The sequence below is a fragment of the Gymnoscopelus braueri genome (genome assembly GCF_963280865.1).
Source record: "Gymnoscopelus braueri genome assembly, chromosome: 2".
NCBI classification, from domain to species: Eukaryota; Metazoa; Chordata; class Actinopteri; order Myctophiformes; family Myctophidae; genus Gymnoscopelus; species Gymnoscopelus braueri.
Window position 1 is genome coordinate 37,147,812 of NC_137604.1, and position 21,061 is coordinate 37,168,872.

The following is a 21,061-nucleotide window of genomic DNA, read 5'->3' on the forward strand; positions in this document are numbered from 1 at the left end:
AAATATTGTGCTTTTACTCCACTACAATTATTTGAAAACTTTAGTTACTTGTTACTTTGTAGATTTTGATTATTACAAAACATAATAGTAACCACTTTAGCCCTATATACATTTTGGCCATTTGAAAATAGCCGATCTACAAGCTCACAATGTGTCGCGATGTGATGCATTGTGAGCTTGTAGATCAGCTATTTTCAAAATATGTTTTTGATATTATTAATTATACATTTGAAAACATTCTGCATAATGAGTACTTTCTACTGGTACTTTGAGTACATTTCGATACCAATACTTTTATACTATTAATCAAGTTAATTTGTTGTAACAGAGTACTTCTACAGTGTAGAGGGGGAAAAGTCTAGAGTCTACACCAAATCTTGTCACTGAAAATAGCCGATCTACAAGCTCACAGTTAGATGCTATTTCTGCTAAATATTATTGAAGTATATGCTATTAGGGCAGCTTATTGGCCATGGTTGTAATTTAATGATAATCACCTGTTATTTGTTTAAAATAAATTGGGATATTTACCCACAAACTTTTTTTTATTTCATGATATATATAAAGTTGTAGTACATTTAACAAATGTTTACATGATACATCACTAACTCATTTGATTACAACATTTTTTATCGGTTAATATTTGTCTAATCAATGACTTTTTGTACTTGTTTGTGTGATAGGTGTGCACAGTTCCTCGCGGACAACGTTCCAGGCATGCATGTAAGGGTACAGTGTTGCACTGTAGCACTTTAATATGAATGTTTTACGTTTTGTATGTATTTGCTTGCTTTGCTTTTCGTTGCTGTCGGGTAGAAACCTCTTATCTCCATATTCTAACTTTTTTTTATTTTTTCTTAAATTAAATCCCCACTTCACAATACTACAGCGTCACACAAAAGCATCAAAAGTAGCAGATCTACAAGCTCGAAACACAGCACAAAGCAACGCGTTTTGAGCTTGTAGATCTGCTGCTTTTGCTATTTTCTAATTAGAATCCTGAAAAGTAACAGTTTTGAACCAACCCAACAGAGACGTTTCATTAGTGGGACTTCTAGGTTTTTAAATACTGTGTCAATCCTAATTTTGTACGATTTACAATGTTTTAACATTCAAACTGAAATAATGTAATACATTTAACACCAGAAGGACTTGAACTGAACTTTCCTACTTAGGTTGCATGAGCTGTTGGGGTTTATTTGTTGTCATTTTTATCCTTTATTTAGATCCTAGAGCAGAGAGAGGAGATGCCTGGAGGACAGCGAGAGGAGAGACCAGGAGGACGGAGCAAGAAAAGGCTTGCTAAAGTTGCACGGTGGATTGGAAAGCGGATCCGTGGGATTCGCAAGGCATGGACATGCTGTCTGAACCACCAGGTACCCCTTGGGGACATTTTCTTTTGCATCATACTGCTTTGTTGTGTAAAAGTGTTTATGAGCAACAAACCCAATAATTCTGTTTCTTCAGAGTGAACTTGACCATCCTCTGAAGAACTAACTGAAACAGAATTAACATGATATTTCACTTGTTTATCATCTGTAGGGCTTTTTTTAAGAACACGACTAACAAAAATGTTATCTCTCAATCTACTCATTCTACTGTACACTCAGGAGAGCACCACCGTGGACGCAGACTTCACCTTGCCAGAACCCACCGGTGACCTGCGACCTCTCACACTGGACCACGGCCGCTGTGGGGGGAAACCTAGCAAACCCTCTGAGGACAATGAGACAACGTTGCTGTCTGCCACCATCTTCCAGCCTTCCTTCACTGGTGAGTTGTGTACAATGTGCAATTTCGAAATAGGTGATAACCTGTTCCTTCCACTAGGCCTCTTCTTCTTTTTTGTTAAACAATGTTGAATAAATTATTTCTTTAATCGTCTGAAATTTGCCTGCTATTCTGCATTGCTACAGTTTTCAAATGATTTATTACATAACCTCTTAGATAGATAGATAGATATTTTGTCTGTTTCAGTTGATGTTGCACTACTGTTTTATACTCTTACTGTACTCTTTCCGTTATTATTATTCTACCAACTTGTAGCTGCAATTTAACAATTATAATTAGAATTTCTATGTATTCCTAGATCCGTGCTTCTCAAACGTATAACTTCAAGGACCCTACGGGTCCATTTGGTTCCATTTGTACACTCAGAGTTACAGACCTGTAAGGGTCCACTTGGAACCCCCTCAAGGAACCCTCAGAGTCCCCGGATCCCAGTTTGAGAACCATTGTCCTAGACCTTTTTTATTTTTGACACACTGGTATCGGATCGGTACTCGGTATCGACCGATACGCATCGGAATCGGTATCGGGAAGGAAAAACTAGTATGGGTTCATCTCTATAGATAGATGGATAGATATTCAACACGTTGTTATATTGTTGTTAGTTTTAAAATGCAGTAAAAGCTCATCATGGTTTCATGTTTCTCATCCTGTAGTGAGTTCTGGAGGAGTTCTGGAGGAGACAGAGAGGAGGAAGTGCGAGAGGAAGAGGACGTCCTCCCAGTCTTTCTCCCAAGGCTACAGCTCATTGTCGTCCTCATCGTCCTCATCATGGGCATCGGGGTGGTCATCCTCCCACAGCCACAGCCCAGACTCCATATATCCAGAGATGGATACATCCATTAAAGGTAAGCTATGCAGTATAGAATGTAAGCGCACAACACTTAATCCAAGTAATCGCTTGTATAAAAAAAGTAGATAATGGATACTTTAATAAAAATAATCTATTAATAATCTATCCCTATTTTGGGCATGTACTTATAGGTTAAACGTTTCAAAAGAAGATAAAAATTCTATCTACAAAAAAAAGGATAAGGATAATTCCTTTTAACAGGACGTTCATGAAAGTCCTTGCGGGCTTGTTTCCAATGAGGGCCTGTGAGCAATTAGGGGTTAAGAGTCTTGCTCAGGGACAAATTTCATTTCATCGACACATATGCTGGCGTGGCCTGGAATCGTACCTGGGGCAACCAGGGCCTCTGGCTCCCTAGGCGGGCTCACTAACCACTCAGCTATGGCCGCCCCACAAGCTCGTAACACGTCACATTGTGCTGTGTTATGAGCTTGTAGATCTGTTATTTTCACCATTTTCGCAGTACACCGCTGTGCGCAAAAAACACGATTTGATTCATCGAGAAAGTAATCGATAGAATAATCGCTAAGAAAATTATTGATAGTGTCAGGTAGCCCATATAATTTAGATAGATAGAGAGATTGATTGATTAAACTTGTATTTTTATGTCTGTTTAGCTCTTTTAGATATATGTTTGACATATAAATATGTCCAACAAGAGCCTTTGGAGGAAGGGACCGTCTTTGGAGGCTACCGTAGAGCTGACAGCCTACCGGTAAGGATATCACACACACACACACACACACACACACACACACACACACACACACACACACACACACACACACACACACACACACACACACACACACACACACACTCACAGACACAGACACAGACACAGACACAGACACAGACACAGACACAGACACAGACACACACCTTATTTATTGACCTATCATCGATGAAGCCATGATTGATATATTTGTGTCTCTCTCCTCAAGGTGGTGATAAAGTACATCCCAAAGGAGGAGGTGACCTTCACAGTAGTGGTGAGTTGTTTTTAGTTGTTTGAAATGTTCACCAGTTCTTCTCTCTCTATAATATAGTGTCTCTCCCCATATTATGTGGTAGAATCTATTCTAGACAATACATTTACCTGAAACCAGTCACTGTCATGGCCATTGTTAGTTAATGCACCTTTACAGTAAAATATATAAAATATACTAGTAGATAATTGTGTAATAGAGTCTTTGTTACTGTGACTTCAGACTGTGAACGGGAACCTGCTCAGGATTCCCATGGAGGTGTTGCTGCAGAGACAGGTAGCAGGGACCTCTGTTGGTCAGTCTGCAGCCGTCACCCTGCTGGACTGGGTTGACCTGGGTCAGCAGGTGGTCCTGGTCCTGGAGAGACCTGTCCCCTCCATGGACCTGTTGAACTACGTCATGGAAAGAGGAGGCAGCCTGCCGGAGCATGAGGCTAAGGTAAGAGGATGGATGGATGGCCCAGGGGCCCTGTAGATAATTAGATTAAAAAAAAGAACACTGCTTTGCAGAACCGTGTGTGTGTGTGTGTGTTGGGGGAGGTACTATGTCCTTTCAATAGATCAATCTAGGTCATGACAGCAGTCCAACAGTCCCATAACATGTCTTTCTCTGTCATATCCCCTGGCCCTGTCTCTCTCTCTCTCTCTCTCTCTCTCTCAGGCCATAATAAAGCAGCTGGTGGACGCACTGATGGAACTCCAGCATAAAGGTGTTTTTCACAGGGACATCAAGCCGGAGAACATCGTAGTGCAGACAGGCTCTCAGGGTCCAGTAGTCAGGATCATTGACTTTGGCTGTAGCTGTGCCCAGACAGATGAGGAATATACCGACATCGCTGGTACAATATTTTTTTGTCTTTTTCTTTTTTGTGTGCCAACTTTCCCCATTATCTGCCAATATAGTCGTTATGGCAATTCCCTGATATCCCACACACTTACTTGTGTGTAATCTTGTCACTGCTGACCCCTACTGTGTGTTGGACTGGTTGGTCCCAGGGATGATATCACACCTCCTCCTATTATACACATGGAATCACCTGGACATTGTACGGGCATAACATAAGGTTACAATGCCTGCTTGTTAGGTCTCGCTTGCTCTTACCCTTTCTTTCTGTCTGTGTGGATTCTAGGAACCCTCCTCTACAACCCTCCAGAGTTCTACGGAGATGGGCCGCCGCGCTACAGGGCAGTCCCATTCACCGTGTGGCAACTCGGAGTGGTGACGTACGTCACCTTGTTTGGAGAATTTCCCTTCGACCAGTACGCTGACATCACCCTCCAAGTGCTAGAGATGGACCAGCTGTCCCAACGTAAGCCATACACACACACTCGAGTACACTAGCAAAATACTAATTTATTTGCACTTATCCTTTAAGCTTTAATGTCTTACTGCTGTTTACATTTCTGACTAATAAAGTATTCAATACAATAAAATAAACTATGAAATGATTGTACACATAGACCCACACTCACCCACTTTACACTCTCACTGTTACATTTAGACATGCGTATGGAACTATGGATGTATGCAAACATGCTTGCTTTCACACAGTCTCTTTGTCACTCTCTCTCACAGTACACACTCGCGCATACACACACATCTTTTCACTAACTTTTAATTCTATTTTTTCAGGTGGCCAGGACTTTTTGACCCGCTGTCTAGTCAAAGATCCAGCATACAGGGCGACATTACAGGACCTGTTGCACCACCCCTGGATACATCATTAATCAATGTAAATAATCATTGCAAATAATCTTTGTAAATAATAACTCTAATTACCATACCGTAGTACTTTTATGAATAAAATGTACAATTCAATTAATAGTTAATATTATATTTTTCTTGAAGACAGCCCAAAAGACATAACATACAGTATATTGTTGTTGTTGTTGAGCAGAAACCTTGTATCTCCATCAGTGGTGGAAACTAACTAAGTGCATTTACTCAAGTACTTTACTTAAGTACAATTTTGAGGTAGCCTAGTTTTACTTGAGTATTTCAATTTATTATACTCCACTACATTTCAGAGACAAAGATTGTTCTTTTTACTCAACTACAATTATTTAAAACCTTTGATTACTTAAGGCCTGATTTTAACTTCACATGTACAACGCATCACGTGCGCTGTGAGTTTTTTTTTCAAGAAAGCAATTTTTAAAAAGAAATTGTGAAGTGGGCCATTCATAATGATTACTTGTACTTTGGTATTCTAAGTATATTTTGATGCAGTACGTTTGTACTTTTACTCAATATTTTTTTTTACTTGTAACAGAGTATTTCTACATTGTGGTATTGATATTTTTACTTAAGTAAAGAAATTGAGTACTTGTATCCACCACTGCTTGTAGGTTCATGGTTTCATGGTTTCTCATCCTGTAGGGAGCCACATCATTGATGTTTTCATGGAGGAGGAGACGGCGAGGAAGAAGAGGAAGAGGTCATTGTCCTCATCACCATCCTCATCCAATGATCTGAAGAAACAGATCGCAGATGAGATCTTCAGTGAGTGGTGACAGGGATGGTGAGGGCGAGCTGGAGGAGGAAGAGATCGTTGATATGCCTCTTCAGCACGGTGATGACGAGGAGGAGGAGGAGGAGTCGACCTAGACGACTTCATTGTGGACGATGGCGACCAACCCCTCACCAGTAAGATGAGGGTTGATGCAGCCCTGCTGGAGGCCCAGGAGACCTTTGGTGGGGACTTTGACTTTGCTCACGTTGTGGCTGACAGCAGCAAGAGCGTGTTTGAGCTGTATGAGCCTGGTGAGCTGGAGAGCAGCTCAAGGATCAGGTGAGCTGGTCAAGGATCGTCGGAAGCAGGCCTCACACAGGGACATGTACAGCTTCTGCCAGAGAGTGGGGCTTCATGGCTTGGCCAAAGAATTTGGCTTGACACCAGAGCAGTTCGGAGAAAATTTGCGACACCGCTACCAGCCAAAGATTATGTCTGCAATCAGTTCACCACTCCTGAGGCAGTGGTTGAAGCTACAAGGTACACATGGTGGCCATGCAGATCGCCAGGGAGCCCCTAGTTCAACAAGTTCTCAGGCAGACGTTCCAGGAGAGGGCGAAGGTCAACAGAGACGAGGCTCACTTTGCCTACGCTTTCAAGTACCTGAAGAATAAGCCTGTGAAAGAGCTGAATGGGGATGAGTTCCTCAAGATGTGCTTGGCTGAGGAGGAGGGGCTGCTCAACATAGACATCTGTATTGATATGATTGGTGTCAAAGGGCGTCCTGGTGACCAGACATACTTAGATGAGATCAAACAGTTCTTCTGCAGGGGTTCATTCAGGCACCAGTGGACCTTGACCATAGAGAGAGCCCTCAAACAGTTCCTCTACCCTCAGATGTCCAAGGAACTAAAGGACAAGCTCATTGCTGAGGCCAAGGACAACATTGTATATTGTGAATACAGGCCTGTTACTTGCAACATAGTATTTCTGTATTGCAGTAGTAATACTTTTACTTTAGTAAAAGATCTGAGTACTTGATATCCATATTTCCATCCATATATTGTAACAGTATTATGCTACATGTATTTTAGTGACGGTGATTGATGTTCTAAAAGCATCTTCTGGCCCTCAGACAGAGTCAGAAATCCTCTGCTCTTCATAGACTGGATGAATGAGACACCTGGTGGTTGTTTCTAGTTACTGCATTATGTCACAAAAGGAAGATTGATTCCTGACTGTCTATGATGGGAACACTATACTGACAACAGTAACACCTGTCATAAACATGACCTAGCAGGCTTAGTTATCATGTTGTCGTAACAAAGACTTCCCAAATATTGTCAACTTTGCATTTAAAGTGACATAAATTACAGAATGACACTTAATGAAGCTTCATGTTTATGACAGTGTCATGTAAGTCTTAGTACACATCACTGTGTTCTATATGATACGTTAAATTGGTTATCTCCTCATGATAGGAGACATTTTCATTGGTTGCTTTTTGTTTTTAAATGTATTTACTTTAATTATCCTTCTTATTTGAAAGAGCTTTTACATCCGTTCAGTTCAAGATACCCATTAAGACATACACAACAACCTGTTTTTGAGGTACCTGTCGGTATAAACAAAGAAATTGGGAGACGTTCTTTTAAGTTTAAAGCACCTTCTGATTGGAACAATTTATCCACTTTACTTAGATCAATTATTTCATTTTCTGTTTTCAAAATATCTCTGCTTGATTCCCTAAAATCCAACTGTTCTTGCTTTTGATTTCATAATTGATTGTTTTATTATTATCTAATTTTCTCATTTTTATTATTATTATTTTTATTATGGCGTAACAGATGTAGACTGGTCTGGGATGGTGTGAGAGCCCTTATGTGTATGTTTTGTTGTTGTTGTTGAATGTTATGTGATTGTTTTGTATCAATGTTTGTGTGTTGTGCCTGAGGACCCCCTGGAAGACGAGATGCTGCATCTCAAGGGGTTTATCCTCCAATAAAAATTTCAAATAAAAAAAAATGTACACCACTTTAAATGGCGTGTTACCCCATAAAATGTACAGTGATTGATAAACTGTCAACTAATCAGCATACTGTACAGGTATGACACGATACACACTGCACAGTCAAATCCTCAGTTTTAATTGAGTGTACAAAAGGCTACATTTGTACAGTTAAATTAGTACCAAGGCCTTTTACTTTGTAGTCAGTTTGAAGCAGTGGTTCTCACACATTTTCATGTCAAGGACCCCCAAAATGGTATTAGGCCACGGAGCCTGATTTGAAAAGGTTTTCTAAACTGAAATAATATTGAAATTAAACTGTTCTTCATTTTCCTGTGGACCACCTGGAACCCCCTCAAGGACCTATGGGTGTCCCAGGACCCCACTTTAAGAATCACTGATTTAAAGAGTACCTCTTCATAAAGCCAACAATGTGATGTCATAATGTTCTTAAAATGATACAAGACAGTAAAGAATCTGATCAACAATTTGTCCCCTAGCATGAATTAGTTTGAGGGGCAGAGCAAACATTATATAATAGTCATACACATATACAGCACACAAACACAATTTACCAAAGGGCTTCGGCTACATGTACAGGTTAAGAGCATTCACTGGTCTTGGGACAAATCATTTTGTATCTATTAGACCTTAATTTGGATGTCATTGGCCAGTCATCATCAAGTCACATTCCTGTCTGAGAAGGTGGCCAGGGACCTTTCTCAGCACCTGTCACTTAAACATCACAGTTAACTGTCACTTGTGTGATATTTATTTGCATGAACACAGGTTAACAAACCAGGCCACATGTCACGGGGCAACCTGTGCACTATAGACAAGAACAGTAACTTTGCATGCACACAAACTATACAACTGCTTCCAGTTATCATCAAGCCGGCTTGGAAGTGTCTTAGTTCTGTATTGCATGTTTACTTACACTCATCATGGACACCTGTGCATTGATAAATATTACAAGGACTATTCAATAGTTTAAAGGTTTTATTTTTTTCAAATTTATTATTTAAAACTGTTAAATGAGCGATTGTTTGTCACCTGTCTCTCCTCTGCAGTACTGGCAAGTTGGCAACCCTGTTTGATTGGGAGGTGCCAAGTGCTTTAGAGGAGGGGTGTTTTGTCCATGTTTAAGAGTACTCTGTTTAAGTTTGGGGAATTAATTGGTGCTTGGGAAATGTATTTGAATTGTTGGTACATTCCTTATGTAATTGGGTAAGTAACTCATGGCCCATAATGTAGCTTTATTTGAGTTAATTGATTACGCATTACAGGTCATTGTCTTGGTAGGATCCACCTGGTGTAAAGGGCAGGTTGGGATGAGTCAAGTTGAGTCTGTGTTTGGCTAGCAACATACAACAGTCAGGGGAGAGAGCTGCAGGGCCTTAGTTAGAAGGTATAGCCTGCTATAGCACTGCCTGAGTTGTTTTGTCTCTTTGTCTGCAGTTATCCAGTTTGTCTGTCTTCATTTTGATGTCTTTATTATTTTTGATTCGTATTCGGTTAACCTATGAATTTTGCCTAGCTGCACTGTAAATACTGCACAGGACTTTTGGTGTTTGTTGTTTGGGAGAAATAAATATACCCAAACCTACATTCTGGACTTTGTCCACCTTTTGTAGCCTCGAGCCATCGGCCAACCTTCACACCACAATTCAGAAATGAACTCTGAGAGTGTAATGGACACATTGCACCTTCTAGCAGATTACATCATGTTATTATTAATAATGCTTTGACGATCCATGTTTAGCATACATACTCCAAAAAATATATTGTATCATTCATGCAGCCATGAAGAGTGATGAAGGCAATGGATCTTTCCTTTGATTGTTTGCTATGACAAGCAGGGAACAGCCAGGCTCTTCACGATAAGAGGACTGCAGCTCAGAAAGTTGAGTGACATTCATCAGCTTGCTCTCAAAGAACTTCGTCTTGACGGCCTAGTGGAGAGGGAAAATTAGTATTAATCTATTTAGACATCGCTATCTCACTCCATTATATTATAATACATTATACTAACCCTAGTAGAGAGGGAACATTTATATTAGTATTCGCTATTCATCTAAATGGTAAAAATGGTAAATGGTGCATTTATATAGCGCATTGATTGTGCCATTAACCCATTCACACACACATTCATACACCGATGGCGGAGGAAACCATGCAAGGCACCAACCTGCTCATCAGGAGCAATTAGGGGTTCAGCGTCTTGCTCAAGGACACATCGACACTAACTCCCAGTTCGCCCGGGATCGAACTGGGAACCTTGCGGTTTTCCAGTTCACTCTACCCGGCCACTCTACCCCTGAGCCACTGCCGTCCCTATCTATGCAAACATCCCTATCTTACTCTATACTATTCTACAATTTAGGCATTTAGCAGACGCTCTTTATCCAGACAACTTACGATCAAAGGCAACTCACGTCTCATTCATGTTTGACGTTTGTCCATCCTTTCCTTACCTGTCTTTTGAACTTGACTGTCCGTGCCCTGTATCAAACAAACATTTTCCTTATGCTGGTCCCATAGTGGTGCCGTCCTCGCTCCTCCACCACCAAGGCAGTTTTATTGTACTGCTGCTTTCTGCAGCCCCATACTGGGCTTCAGGACCACAGGTGAACTTGATTACATTCCAATCAGTGCCAACTGGCCACAACCAGGAGAACTGAACAACAAGCAAACTAGTTATTTTACAATTAGTTTACTCACCGCATCCAAGTAACTGAGGAGCGATCAAAGGAACCATAACTGATTTAAATGAGCCTTTTGCAGTTTCACTGTACAAGCCGTTTGTACTTAGACATGCATGGCTTAATCTTTGAGACAAGCATATGCTACTCAGAGACCTGACGTTTGGGCAGGTAACCCCTTCAAAATTAAAGTTTAGGAAACCCCACTACGGGTTTGAACACTCTCAGTACAACAGGCCAAGGCCCTGGATGGCATCTACACATGTCACAAGGTGGACCATATCAGAAATGTGGACCTCTACAGAGGCCTCCCGAGAGTCACGGACAAGGTCAGGGAGAGAAGGATGACGCTGGCTTGGGCACTGTGCCCGGGCACCTGAAACTGATGACCAACAAACTGACACAAGGCACCGCTAGGAGGGGAGAGAGGCGCACCACCCATGTAGACGCACGCTCCTGATGGGGGATTGGAAGTTGTGGAGGGCACCAAGTACGTTTTTCTCAGTCTGCACTGTAGCATTGCATATCATCGCCGTCGGGTAGAAACCTTCCATTTCCATATTTCAACTTTTTATGTTTTTATTGAAATGAATGCCCTACGTCAGGGGTCTGCAACCTTTATGACATGAAGTGCCATAAAGTAGATAGTCATATCAACATTAAGTTTAATTATGAAACCACATAAATATTACAGACTGATTTTGATTGTCCAAAGGATGTAATGATCATTAGACTCAGAGCAATAACCCCACCTATCTCTCTGACTCCCTCCCCAGTCAGTTAGGAGTTTAAATGAATGTAGAATTATGTGCAGGATGTGACGTCATTTGCGTGTTTTGGGAATCATTAATTTTAAAAGAAAAAAAACTCGCATCCCAGTGTGCCAGTGATCACCCTCTCCTGTGCCAATGCAGATGTAATATAAATAAGATAGAATAAAGGTGGCAATAGTCCAGGTACAAAAAGACATGGTAAAAGTTGTTTTGCAGTGAGCATGCAGAATATTGGGGGGGGGGGGTACTTATCTATACACAAACACTCATACAGTATATTGCTGCTGTCGGGCAGAAACCTTATATCTCCATGTTTCATCTTTTAGTTTTTTCGTAAATGAATGCCCTACTTCATCATACAAGAGTGTCACACAAAGGTAGTGAAAATAGCAGATCAAACTTGTAGATGAGCTATTTTCACTATTTTAAAATGTTTTAATATAATAATAAAAAAGGAACGGTTTTGGACATACAAGGTGTCCACCCGACAGCAACGACATCTAGAAAATGCAATAAAAGGTATACACACAACATATATACGTTTATTTTTCATAGAAGTCTAGAAAGAAAAAACACTATGGGTCTCTAGTATCACAGCTAAGTTAGAACCCATTTGTATAGCTCTCTCATCCTTGCTCTCTTTCACTTACACAGTGTGGGAAGCTGTTGCATTGAAAAGAGAGGCACACCCAAAGCCTGAAGAAATTCAGAGAGAAGGCCCAAACCTGGGCAAAGAAGATGAAAGATGGCAGCAACCAGTCAAACGTGGTGGATCTCAGTGTGGTACAGGTACGGTAATAAACATTTTGTCTTTCTATTTTTGCCAGCCATTGCTAGTTCCAGTTAGCACAACAATCGGCTTCCCGACCATTTTCAAATATCTACCAGGTTAGATATTCGGCTATGTCCCCGACTGGACATGAGACAGTATCATACAGTATGAAAGGGTCTTAAGGGCCTTTTCACATATAGACCCAGCAGTCTTTACTTTTCTAATCCATTACACTTATAAATAATATTGCACAGTGCAGTGGGGGGTGAAACACCAGTTTTGTTGTAGACTACGAATGTTTTTGTCTTGTTTAGGGACTTGGGTTCATTGACTATGATGTTGTTTTTGTTTAGTAGCAGGAGCTTGCTCTGGACCAGAGCTAAATGATAGCCTGCTTCGCCAGAGTTAGTTTGTCTGTTTGTTATTATTTGGCCATGTTCACCCTGACGTTAAATGTCGCTGATGTTGTGAAGACCAGTGTGGGTTCGAAACGTCCACCTCAACTAAATGAATAGCTGGGAGCTCTAATAAGATCTTCAGACTTCCTTTCTCTTCAGTGCTATCAGATGGACCCATAGCAAAGGGCATCCAATCATTACAAGACACGTTCAAACTGATGTTATTGCGAACGCAGCGGAAGGAGGCGCGCCGGCGCGCCTCCGCGCAAGTGGAGCTTACTATGAAACCGTGCTTGGCTTGTGTGTCTGTGTGTCTGTGTGTCTGTCTGTGTGTCTGCGTGTCTGTGTGCACTGCCTATGTGCAGCTGTGTGCAGCCAAGTAAATGTCCAATATAGACGTACCATACATCAAATGAAAGGTCTTTGAAAACTGAACACACCTGTCAAGGTTGCGTTTAAGCCCGCCCCTTCCCCCGGAAGCCACGCCCCGGAGAAGGCTTCTAAAAACTCCCCATTGAAACCCCATGTTAAATGAAAAGTGCCCGAATCGCTCCGAAACTTTTTCTACCCCCCCTAAGTCGGGGTCTACGAACAAATACTTCGGCCTCGGATTTTGGCTCCGCCCCCCGGAAGTGGGTGAAACAGGCACTTCAAACACTTTGTTGAATTGTTCAAAAACATTCAAAGTTTTTTTTGGGTGAATTTTTATTTTTCTAAGATGCTCCTTTTAACGCAGAATTTTTTTGGTTTTTTTTTTTTTTAAACGCCTTAGTTTTCGAGCTGCGTTCGCTTACCGCGTTCGCGCGTCTTACTTGTAAATTAGAAATGGAACAATGTAGCACCTGCACAGCCTATTTCTTGTCTTAATGTTACCAGAGACTGTTTGGATGGGCTGCAAAGAATAAAACATATATTTTGGTACAGTAGCTCACAATGAGCTACCAAACAATGAGCGAAAGCATGTTGAAACAGTAGAGTTTTTAGCTGATTCTTAAAAATAACCACAGAAGCTGCAGCTCTCAGGCCACGAGGAAGGGCATTCCAGGGTCTAGGCGCTACAGACTGAAAAGCTCTTTCACCTTTGGTGATTAACCAGGTACGAGGAATGACCAATAGACCCTGGTCTGCTGACCTCAGGGACCTGCTGGGCACATATGGTTCAAGCAAGTCAGTTAAATATTCAGGTGCCTGGCCATGCAGAGCTCTAAAAGTGAGCACCAGGACCTTGAACTGAACTCTATGAACTGAACAGCCTTATGTCTGGTAGAAAAATATAGTAATGAATAGTTGTTTGATTTGCCAAAATATGTCTTAACTGTTAAACTTTATTAAAAACTGGGACATACTGTACGTGATTGACTCTAAATCTGAGTAGTAGGCCTCACTGTGAACATTTTTGCTATTGATAAATTGGTCTTGAACCTCATTGAAAGTGGTATTAAAACCGACTTGCAGAGACCCTGCACTAAAGGTTACATTTGTGCACTCGGATATCAAATGAACAGGGTAGATGTATCTGGACAGGACTAATGTTTGTTTATTTACGTATGACCGTGTTGTTGGCCGATATTGGAAGTGATGCATACAGAGCATGTTTATCTGCTTTTTTCAGTGAGCGACACCAGCTTAAGACAGAATATCAGGCTTGATATTAAACTGAAATAGCCGTTCATTAGCCTTTGTAACCCTGCCATGAAAATGTTTCTAAGTTTGCTTATATGCTTTTCATTGTTTAAGATGGAGAAAATGAAGGCCCCTCTTGTTGTGGGGGGAGCCAAAAAAAGGCAATAGTGGCAATTGGGGCGCAGACATGATCTGCCCCTTCCAGCTCCCCAAAGAGGCAGAAGTGGTCCTAGAAAGGATCCTGTGCCTCTTGGAAGGCTTCTTGCAAGGTAGGTTAGAGCACAATATCTATATTCATGACATTGATCCTGTATTCTGTCCAGATTCAAATGTCAAATATTGAAATAATGGTTAACAATATTCTGTTTAATTTCCAGGTCGATTTCCAGGTGAATTCGTCCACCCCCCACACAGACTACCTGGACCTCTTTAAAGATGAGGGTTATGGCTCTATGGAAAGACCCAACCGCAGAGAACCCATCCAGCCAGGGAGGATCCTCCCCCCCAAAGTCTGTGCCCATCTCCTTTCAATGAACTGCAATCTGAAGATACTGTATATATAGCACAAGAACTGATGTCAGTCATCACATTTGGGCATATCAACACACACAAAGTATTTATTTTGAGTCGACAAGTGCTGCTTTGGAGGCGGTTTGTTCAAAACCAGATCACTGGTATGACTTTGAACCTTACTTTCCTTAACCATGTTTGGCTTAAGTGAGTTTGAGGCCATTGATGTGCTATTAAAGATCAATTACACTTTGGTAGAGTGTGGGTTGTGTATTTTACGTCTTATGTGGAACACAGATGAAAACTAAACAAGCTAAGACATGGTGGAGGAAATAAAACATTTGAGGAGTGCCAGTAAATAATGGAGAGATATGGTCTATTTAACCCCATAAAACAACATCTTAAACCGAATATTTAAGAACATAACTTCTAATGGCAGCTCAGGCGTTCAGTTTGGCATTTGTATTATTTTATATATTTGACACATTTGGCACCTAAATACAAACACATGCACACATTTAGCAAATTGCCTGAGACGGAGGGAAAGAGACACTAGACAGATGCACAGGCACAGGAAGGAACACACTTTTCTACAATTCAGTCATAAGTCTACAATCATCACAAGTCACAACTAAGAGATGTCCTTCAGGTTCCAGTGGAGTGGAGATTGAAGCTTTTTGCAGAACAACATGGGCAAAGATTCCATGACCTGGAACAGGGCTCAAGAGTCAAGTTGTCCTACACCTACAATCTACATGTTGTAATCACATACATTAGGTAGCAAGGTTATTAAGAGTTGATAGATTTATCAGTGACAATAATGTTTTGTCTGCAAGTGTTGCTTTGGAGGCTCTTTGTTCAAAACCAGATCGCTGATATGACTCTGAACCATGTTTGGCTTAAGTGAGTTTGTCTGATGGTGTGAACTTTTACAAACAATAACTTAACATGTCAAAGAGGAGATCCGAGCACTCAAAAAAGTGTAAGGGATATGGAGTTAAAATGCCAACATGTTTCGACCAGTTACGGTCTTCAACAGGGCGAGAACTGAAGACCATAACTGGTCTCCTCAACTCAGTGCTCGGATCTCCTCTTATTTTTAAGCTTGCATTCCTCCTGATCCTAGAAGCACCTTCAGCATGCTTTTTTAGACATTTCATCTCCTTTGTGCACACGGTTGGATTCTGTGTTTTTTGTCACTTAATGAATCTAAATAATATTGAGGCAAATTTATGTACTCTGTATTTGCAGTGGAAGTTGTACCAGGGCGCCATTGCAGCAGTAACATTTAGTGACCCCTTTATGATGGAATTTACCAGCGATACATTTTACCACAGAACAGCTACAGTAGTTGTGTTTAGTACCCCATGTCATCACCAGCTGCTAAATGTTTCCCTCATACTTACAGCATACAGCATACAGATTGTAGACCCACGCAAGATGAAGCATCTTCTGAATAGAGGAGTCATCATTGTACAGATCAAAATTTGCAGTGAAAAGCAAGTGTCAAAATTGATGATTTCTGTTCAGGATTTGTTGAAGGAATGTTCAGGAGATATGAAAGAATATAGAGGCATGATCTACTGATGATGTCACCTCTGATTATTCAAAAGAAAACACTCTTTCTGATCATTAAGTGAGATTTGAAGAACAGGAATTAGATACAAATATTAAGCTTTTAACTAACATCAACATGTACAGTAGCACTGATTTCTGCACTGTTTGTTACGATAATAGTGCAGCAATAGTTCTTGTAACACCAAGGAGGTGTATTTTGGACACCAGGTGGCAGTGTACTACCACGACACGTGGGGTTGCCCACATAAGAAAATGTTTACATTTAGGAATGGGTTTGGTGTTGCAAAGATAAAGGAACTGCATTGATTCCAAGACACTGAATGCGGTCATTAAGACAGTGAACACCTAAATTCCCCTGAGGAGCAGTCTAGTGTCTTGCCTTCAAACTTTGCACTAAAACCAATGGGGTTTCTTGCAGATTATGGCAGATATTCTATACCACTGATTCTTAAACCTTTTTCCATTTCAAGGACCTCCAGTTTGATATACATTAGGCCAAAGACCCCCATTGATACAATTTGTTATCTCTGGGACCCCAGTCTATACTTTCCATTTATGCATTTGGTAAGGGTTCATTTATTGGACCCCTGGTGGGCTCAGAACCCAACGTTGAGAACCAGTGTAGCCTACTACTATACAGCACGGTGGTATAGACAGTATAACACATATGGTTCCCCACTTTGTGTGCCCAACACCAACAGACAAGTCAAAATCTCAAGGCACACCTGTATTCATAGCGAAAATAGCCGATCTACAAGCTCAGTATGGCGCAATATGAGCTCGTTTTATGTCTGGGAAAAATTATATAGCTTAGAGCATATAAAGAAATGCCTTAATAAGGACGCCAGGTTGAAGTGGTTAAAATATTCTTAGTGGGTATATAATTTGCCTCTGTATTGGGAAATGGGTGTGCACAAAATACTTATGTATATTAAAAAATTGTATAGTTGTATTTGAAATAATGCGTGACTGTCAAACAATCCCAAGGCACACCAATAGGAACCACTTGTCTATTCAATTATTTCTTAGACAAATGAAAAAGTACATAGTAAACCGGGTGGAGGTTTCATGGGCGTGAGAATTACACCTAGTGCCATAACTTTCTTTTAATTCAACATAAACATTACCATACTACTGAAAGGAGAATAGAACTCCAATTCAAGAGTCAACAATTCTCATGGTTCAAACTGATAATTTTATTATATTAATGATATTTACATAATTCATAGATATTTACATGGATATATACAAACATATTCACACACACACACACACACACACACACACACACACACACACACACACACACACACACACATTAATCCCTGGCTCCTAAACATACTGTACATACACAACAGTCAACAGCATTACTGAATCCCTTGCAAGGAAAGCCCGTAGACATGACTGGCATATCCTGCACAACACCACCACAACAGTGTTGCCTCTAGATAGGCTCAAGTCCCGCCACCCGTACAGCAAGGCGGTACAAGAGCTGCTCAGGTCCATCCCTGAGGACCTGTCTACAGAGGCATGGCTGGCGGCAGCCTGGAAGCAGGAGTGGGAGTTGGCCGGGCCCACATGCATCCACCGTTACATCCAGGACCCGGGAGGCGGCATTAAAGGAGAGGAACTGCCACGCCGGCAATGGACCCTGCTGAACCGCCTGCGAACCGGGGTCGGATGCTTCAAAACATCCATGAGGAAGTGGGGCCTGGCGGACGGAGCAGCATGCGAGTGTGGGGAGCCGGAGCAGACCGCTGAGCACATAATCACAGTCTGTCCCCTGTATAAACCACCCTCGGAGGCCGGCCTCTTCGATGTGGGACCTGAGACGAGGGCGTGGCTGTACACTACTGAACTGGAAATCTGATGATGACACACGAAAGAAGAAGAAGAAGCATTACTGAATAGTACGTTAGTGTCAAAGACTGTTAGCTGAATTCTAGAATGAAAAAAAAAGGAAAGAAGAAAGCAATAATAATAACTAATATGCATATATACATATACACACACGTAAATACCTATATACGCACAGACAAAAAAATAATAATAATAAAACTGTTAGAGATTATTGATTTATATACATGCCTTTTGTTATTGTTCATTTATGAACACAGGCAACTCAGAGTGATAGAAGTCCACTGACTAGTCGTTGACTAAGTTAAGCCAAGCAGAACGCTCTCTGTGTCAACAAACTATAATAGGACACTGACACAATAGATAGAATACCTGGAGCTAAATAGACTCATTACAACATAATGCCATAAGACCCACGGCAGCAATGACACAATCATGCAGAAGAAACTGACCACAGCAGGGGAGCAGCCAAGCTCTTCACTATGGAGGACTGCAGCTCGGAGAGTTCAGTGACATTCAGCAGCTTGCAGTCAGAAAACTTTGTCTTGACAGCCTAGTGGAGAGGGAAAACTAGCATTAGTATTAATCTATTTAAACATCCCCATCTCACTCCATTATATTATACTTTATACATTATACTAACCCTAACCCTAGTGGAGAGGGAACATTTATATTAGTACTTCACTATTCATCTATGCAAACATCCCTATTATTCCTTTATTATAGTATACTCCATTATACTATACTACAATTTACAATTAAGGCATTCAGAAGACGCTCTTTATCCAGAGCAACTTACAGTAAGCATTAGCAATTAAGCCAGGTAAACACACTGTACATCACATGCAGAGAGACAGTGTAGTGTCTTAGTAATCTAGGATCATAGGAAAACTAAGAACCTAGCATCAGTCTAAATAATATAGTATCAAAACGTAAATAATCTGTACATTGAAACTATAGGATGCCAGATAAACACATGAACCTAGCATCTGTCTAAATAACATGCTAACCTATATTTATCCTAACGCCAACCCTAGTGGAGAGGGAATCTTAGCATTAGTATTCATCTATTCAAACATCCACATCTTACTCCATCAACTTCCAAATGCCTTTGTTTGCCAACTCACCTGGAACGTTGTTTTCCCCTCATTGACAGCAACGACATTCTTTGCCATGTGCTGCATTATGGGCTTCAGGTGAGCCTCGTCATACCTGGTATAATGCTGCTCTGTAGGAGTCTGCAACACATGAAAAACAATCGTTAGGATCATCATATGTGGTGCAATACTGCTCTGTAGGGGAAAAAAACTAGAATCAAAGACAAAATGTCAAGCTAGTCATCTGTACTAATAAGCCAACATATACATTGATTCTATTGAACTCACCCATGGCAGGCCACCCTGCAGCAGCTGAGCGAGGCACAGTGAAGCAGCAGCAATCTCAGAGGGCCGGTAGTGAACCATGTCGTAGTCAAGGAGTGTCAACTCCATGAGATACATGGCCAGCATGTGTCTCTCCACAGTACACTAGAACAAACAAACAACACTATTAAAAAGCATGCTTGCATAATAAATTGAAAATACCCTTCTACATGCTTTATTTTAACCACCATTTGACCAGTCACCACCTATGTTCATTTAGACTATGTTCACACCGTCAGGCCAAATCTGATAATTGTCCTAACCAGATTGGAAATCAGAGTTGTTTTATCAAGTCTGAACAGCATAAAACCTCATGGAAATCTAATTTTCTAAATGTGTGTTTCAGTCTGAACACTGAAACTGTGAACGATCATGGCGCTTGTGGGAAATAGACGATCCACAAGCTTACATGTCAAATTGTGACATGTAGATCTGCTATTTTCAACACAAATCCAAACTAACCACTTGCAAATAACAGTGTTGACAGTCAGTCCTAAAGATCAGATTTTGCCTGCAGTCTGGACAAAGTCTTGGTGCAGAGGGTCAAGTCTGATAACTACACCTTGTATGTTAGTGAACCATGTGAACAGTGACTCACGCTTGCAGCCTTGGATGCTCTCCTGAGGAAGTGCAGGGGCAGCGGGAACCCCAGCTCATAGTTGAGGTACCTCAGCATTACACGCTCCATCTGTTTAATCTGAGTGGTTGTGAAGGCGTTGTCTGTGATGTCGGCAAAGTCCTGGATCCCTGGGGCACCTATTTGTCTCATCTCCTCGTACTTTGAGGCCACCAGCAAGGCAGTGACACCAACAAGCTGGAGCTTCTTTGGTGAAACTGACCGAACCTGTAATACATCACAACAGCTCATTAAAAAAAGAAAAGGAAAAGAAAATAAAGAAAGACAAGAGCAGATCAAATGGCAAACTAATTTGTAAGTTGCCCTTACTTGCAGAAAACGATCCAAGATGGCAACTGTGAGATAGAGTGTCTCCTGCCGCAGCTGGAAACTTAAATGAACCTGGATCAGCCAGTCGATTAGCTTAGCTCGCATGTCTGCCGTTATGTCGTAGCCCTTCAAGAACCCGGGTCGCACAGCCTGCTTTACCTGTACAAACAAAAGACTTCATTACATTGCTGCAAGACGCCAGGTCACATCTAAGCCTGTCACAATTATTACATAATGTTTACATGGCCTAAAAGCCAAATAGAAATTACATTTTTATGTTCCAATGTTCAATTGAAAAACACAATTAAATCGTTAATCGCAATTATTTGTATGACAATGAATCGTCAAGTAAAAAGTGAGTCACATCATGTAGTAAAGAAAACATGCCTCT

The 21,061-nt window shown here is 41.1% G+C and overlaps 1 protein-coding gene across 1 annotated transcript in view; it reads right to left on the bottom strand.

Annotated features, from left to right (window-relative positions):
* LOC308095502 (G2/mitotic-specific cyclin-B2-like) overlaps positions 1-21,061 on the bottom strand; it is a gene marked incomplete at both ends in the record, with an annotated part of 35,181 nt that overhangs the window by 11,025 nt on the left and 3,095 nt on the right. The window contains 4 exons of the mRNA XM_080442559.1: positions 19,431-19,541; positions 19,689-19,829; positions 20,323-20,568; positions 20,671-20,829. Coding sequence (XP_080298685.1) covers positions 19,431-19,541; positions 19,689-19,829; positions 20,323-20,568; positions 20,671-20,829 — 657 coding nt within the window. The remainder of the gene's footprint in view (positions 1-19,430; positions 19,542-19,688; positions 19,830-20,322; positions 20,569-20,670; positions 20,830-21,061) is intronic.